General features: G+C 56.6%; 2 protein-coding genes across 2 annotated transcripts; one reads left to right on the top strand and one right to left on the bottom strand.

The window, feature by feature from the left end:
* Window positions 1–252: 252 nt before the first annotated feature.
* On the bottom strand, window positions 253–2,520 carry GGTG_13482 (hypothetical protein; the record flags this gene model as incomplete). Its single annotated transcript, XM_009231388.1, has 4 exons — window positions 253–1,735; window positions 1,973–2,039; window positions 2,245–2,300; window positions 2,469–2,520. The coding sequence occupies 4 exons, from the start codon at window positions 2,518–2,520 to the stop codon at window positions 366–368; spliced, it is 1,545 nt and encodes a 514-aa protein (XP_009229652.1). The 3' UTR covers window positions 253–365.
* Window positions 2,521–2,722: 202 nt separating this feature from the next.
* GGTG_13481 (hypothetical protein) lies at window positions 2,723–5,196 on the top strand. The gene has a single exon (XM_009231387.1). The coding sequence runs from the start codon at window positions 4,169–4,171 to the stop codon at window positions 5,180–5,182; it is 1,014 nt and encodes a 337-aa protein (XP_009229651.1). The 5' UTR covers window positions 2,723–4,168; the 3' UTR covers window positions 5,183–5,196.
* The last annotated feature ends 19 nt before the right edge of the window (window positions 5,197–5,215 follow it).

Genomic DNA, 5,215 nt, shown 5'->3' with positions numbered 1-5,215 from the left:
TACCACGAAAATGCCCTAGGTGCGAGGAATGCAAAAAAGCTATCCCCGAAGTAAACGGATCGAATTTGGCCGAGTTGTAGTGGCGGCAGTGTGGGAAATTGAGATTTGCATGCAGATCCTAAGGGGGGTTGCCATAAAGCCACACAATTTAACCTGAATAGGAACATTTTAGCGAACTTTCTAGCGATCAGTGAGGGGTTAATCCAATCGGAAGCAGGCTCATTTTTTTGCCACGGCCTAATCGGATTTGTTTTCGTTAATGCAAAAGCGATAAATTCCCTTTCCGACAACTCTCGAACACAATCTGAAATATCTCGACAAAGGAAAATCACCAGACAATGAGACTACTTTCGTTCGAACCGCCTTTATCCAAGCATCGCGCTCATCGAATCGCCTCGCACGAACTCCCAAATTAACTCCCTGTCCTCCTCCGACGAAAGCCACCAGACCGCGATCTCCGTGTCGGCCTTGAACGCCGAAATCAACTTGCAGCGATCCCTCGCAACCAATCTCTCTTTCCATGGCGCCTTGTTCAGCGTTTTCGAGGCCTCAACCCACTTCTCTAGGCCGCGCAGGTAGTAGGGACTGGGCGCGCCTCGAGACGTGCCGGCGGAGGAGGTAAGGGAAGGCTCAAAAGACCCCGGCGTTGCAGGGCAAGGCTGGCCTGCCAGCGTGCGTGCGGCCTCCCTAAGGCTCTCCCCGACGTAGTACTGCGCCCGGGCGACTGTTAAGGCCTGAGGGGGGCCGGAAGGAGTCGCTACCGGGCCGGGAAACGCACCGCCTGCACCGTCTGCACTGTCGTTAAACTCGCTCTCGAAGGGGTCCTGTTCAGCCTCGGGCAAGGGCCGGGCACGGCCCTGATCGCGCAGGCGCCCGCCTGCCGTGGTTGCGAGGTCCCCGGAGGCCCAGTTGCCGTCAAAAACGGCCCGGCAGAGATCGAGATGCTCCGGCGGCCCCTTGCGGATCCAACGGGCCGCAGAGTTGACTTGAAAGTAAGCCTCAAAGCAGTTGCGGCTGGCGATATATCTGCCTGTATCTGGATCAACGCTAACCCCTGACCGCTTCCCAAAGCCCTCCCACTCTCTGTAGCGCTTTTTCAGATACATATACTTGCTTTTGACCTTCCCTTTCCACGAGATGGAGGGCCACTGCCTGCGCAACTTCCGTTCAGCTTTTGAGAAGGCCTTGCGTTGCCAGTTACTGATGCGGGGGTCCAACTGCCCGGCCCGGCCCATGCCCGCCAGCACCTGCAAAAAGCGCACTACTTGAGCGCCGGACCAGACGAACCCTTTACCTCGCCCCCGGGCGCGTTGTGAGGCCGGCAGGGAGACTTGGGAGGCCGGCAGGGAGGCGGGGATAACGTCGGTATCGTCGTCGGCCTCGTCGTCGACCTCGTCGTCGGCCTCGATTTCCTCGTCTGACGGCTCTAGGGAAAGCTCAAAAGCATCCCCGGGATCAGAGTCGAAGGGGTCGTCAAAGGCGGGGACCGGGGTGGGCGGCAGAGAGGTGCCGAGGGTGACGTGCGAGGACTGCAGGGCAGGCGTTTCCTCGTTAAAAGAAACGTCAGAAGCGGTGGGAGAGGGGCTGGCAGGCGGAGGAGATTCCTCACGGCGTTGGGAGCGGGTTAACCGCCTGCTTGAGGGACGAGTAAGCATGCCGGGCAAAGTGGCAAAGGGAGGGGAAGTTGATTGTTGCTTGGAGATAGCGACTGGCACAAAGGCGTGCACTCTCTGGGCTATATAGCCTCGTTTTCTCTGTATTCAGGGCTTCAGAATGCACTAGAAATCAACATCGTAGGCCTGAAGTACCCCCAGTCGGTGCGAGTGTTTATGACGTATTTTTTTATTTCCCTGATTTTGTGAATAGCTTCAGTTTTTGCCTAGTTCTTCCCAGTGGTGGCGGCGAGGCCCTGCCACGAGGCTTAGGCGAGACTGATCTTGGCCTGCGCCTGCAAAATCTCTACGTCACTGACCAGGACCCCCCTCGCCGTTGAATCTACCGGACGTGCTACCCCTACAAGCGCCACGGCCCCTGACAATCTACAGGATCTACAGGGCTAAAAGTTCAACTCTCTCAACCGGTTGAAAAACCAAACACGGCAGAAGCCACCACTAGCAGCTAAAAAAGCTTAACAGCTATAAGCCCTAGGCAGTGTAACACCCCAGTCGACACCCAGCCTCACAAGCGTCACGGTTGTCAGCTATAGGGCCTCGTTCAGCCCCAGCAACCTGTAACGGGCCTTACACCGGCACACTGGCTACCCGGAAACAAGGTGACGATCATGCAAAGGACTAGGCGGACTAGAAACAGGAGTTCGCAAGCCTAACTGTAAGCGGATGGCTTAGGCCAAAGGGGATCTAGGACGGATTAGGTATATAAAGGGGTGGACAGTCCCAACAAGACTTGGAGGAACAAGCAACGGTTTCTGTTTTCCTGTGCACACACAACTTGATCAAATAGACACCAACCTGCTCCAGTGGCATTGCGGATTCTGCCACAGCGGCCCCAGTCCCAGTCCATATATCTGGTAGTGTAGATTCTGCACGGCCAAGGCGCAGACATGCTAGAGAAGGACCGCGATGATGCTGTTGTTGGTGTCAGCTGTCAGATGCGAAAGTACTCAATGTTGCTGTATGGATTGATCGAGAAGATTCTAGGTGGCAAAACAAGAAGGGGCAAAATCGGTGCACGGACCAAATCTCTGTGTATATCTACGAGAACAGCAATCCTCTTCAAAGTCTGGCAGTTGGCGATACCAGGGGGTGATCCACCTCCAGAACAAATGTGGCTAGCCCCAGCACCCAAAGCGGGGGATCAATTGGATCCACTCCGTAAGCCGCACGCCGTGGCAGGGCTAGAACTCGCCACGCCGGGGGTGTGCAGAGAGCCAGTTGCGCCTGTCAGAGACACCCTGTCCTCCACCCCCGCTTTCTTATCACTATCCGGCAAATATCGTGTGCAGTTGTATGTTGCAATGTTTGAGTTGGATCGTGACAGGGGGTTTTTGATTAACGCGACCGTGGGCGTCGGCGAAATGAATCGTGGAATCGACGCTACGCACGACAAGGGCAGGGGTAAACATCCCTGAACAACACAGAAAAGGGACTTATTGCACGCCTCTTTTTAGATCGATGCGGCCAAAGCGGGGAGCGGGCGCCAGCAAGAACTGGCACCGCTACAGGCTTCCTAATTAGGATAAAACCCAGTCCCACAAAGGTGGACCCGGCCTGGGCTAGGCTGCATTGCGGACGTTGGCAGGCGAGTAATTGCTGTTAATTGGTGGGGCCCAAATTAGGCAACCGGTCAGCCGGGTCCCGGCTTGCGACATGGGGCGCGTTCCGTGTCGATTTGCCCGGCCTTTCGAGTGCCCCCTTGTTGCCCAACTTTAATCCTGATTCCGCATAGCGCGCGCTAAAGTGGTACCTTGCTTTGACGCTGCAACCCGTGGACGCGACGAGCACCCAGAGAATCCGCACTTGCGCTTGAGTCAGCAAATTACTGCACTAAAGCGCAGTGGGTCGCCACCCCTCCCATCCGCTGAAACCCGGATTCGAACCCTGGCGCATCCATTTCTTTGCTTTTTCTTGTGCATTGTGATTACCACGGCTCTGGTATTGCTTTCCCTCCAGCCATGTCACCCTGCACTATTGTGTGCGCCGAGCGGTACGGGAGGAGGGAAAGCGTGGGGATTGCTTCATGGCAGGCCGTCCTTGGCCCGCTCTCGATGCTTTCTCCATCACAGAGCCGGCTACGCCTACCCAGCGGCGTGGCACTTCCTCGGAGTGGCGGTAGGAAAAACATCGTTACTGTCACCAGGGGGGTGTTGCAACCTCGCAAACTGCCCGAATCAAGTGTGTCAATACGAAGCTAAAATTGTTTGTTGGTAGACGCAAGCGCGAATAGCTCCAAAATGCAACTTTAGGCTCACTGTTAATAGGTCGAGCCGGGGAGCCTGGTCGGAGAGGTACCGCCGGCGGGGGTGAGCGAGATGGTGGGTGGCCTGTGACCTCTGCCTGCTGGAACTGCCAGGTGCATAAATTCCCCGTAGGGCTGTGTAGCCCGCTGCCCTTAAACGCCGGCTCCGGAGCCACAGGTTCAGCTTCTTCAGGTTCGTTCGAACGGTATCCTTCCGGTCTAGCAAAGTTTGGGTTTACCAGTCCCGGTCGCCATGGCCTCATCAACAACAGCCGGCGGGGGCACCCAGCCGCTGTCGGTCACTTACGAGGGCTACGTCGGGACCACGATGGATGCTCTCATCATTTTCGAGGCCTGTTTACAAGGCTCTCTGTACTGCGTCCCACGCCGACCGTACCATTACGAGCGAGAGACACTGATCAGGAGCGGCGCCGTTTTCGTTTACGAGGAGTGCTTATCGGGTATTAAGAGGTGGACGGATGGCTACAATTGGAGTCCCAGCCGGATACTCGGCAACTTCCTAATTTACCGCGAGCTCGAAGGACCGTTCCCAATCGGGGAGAAGAAGCGAGCGCGAAAGCCAAAAAAGAACACGCCCTCCGAGACGGCCGAGAGCGCAAGAGCGGCGGCAGCCATGGGCGCGACCAACAGCCAGGCAGCAAGTCTGGGGGATGGCGAGCAGAGCCGGGCCGAGTCGGAGCAATCGCTAATCGGGTCGCTTATTGACTCGTACCCTTTCAAAGAGGGCGGCTTAGTCAAAAAGACGATCAGCGTCCAGTGGCGGGGCGCGTTTTATCGTTTTATTTCATACTACAAACCTGAAGACGTGCTAGCCAAGAAGCTCCTATCACCCTCAGACCACCTCTGGCTTAGCAACATCACCCCTCGCGCGGAGCTTTTCACCAAACAAAGTTTCCGCAACCTCGTCACGGCCTTGGACCCCATATATATCTCACACCTCCGGAGCGAGCCTGGGTCCGATTATCTGCACCCCCACAGCGGCCTTCCCATGCCCACAGCAGCAACTGGGTCGATATCTCCGCCGGCCTGTACTCCCATCATTCCACAGGTCATGTATCAACCGTTCTTTCTGCCGGTCTCCCACGTGCCCTGTCGAGCTGCGTATACACATTACGAGGCGCCGAAGGAGCATTACGGGCCCCCCAACGGCCGCTACGAGGCGCACGCCGGTAATACACTTGGCATGTCGAACCTTACGGCATCTATACCACCTAATATAAAAGAGTGGTGGGATGTTTGGGGGTAGACATGGGGGGGGGGGGGGGGGGGGGGGACGGGG

Source organism: Gaeumannomyces tritici (genome assembly GCF_000145635.1).
Source record: "Gaeumannomyces tritici R3-111a-1 unplaced genomic scaffold supercont2.14, whole genome shotgun sequence".
NCBI lineage: Eukaryota > Fungi > Ascomycota > Sordariomycetes > Magnaporthales > Magnaporthaceae > Gaeumannomyces > Gaeumannomyces tritici.
This window is presented reverse-complemented; position numbering and strand designations above follow the sequence as displayed.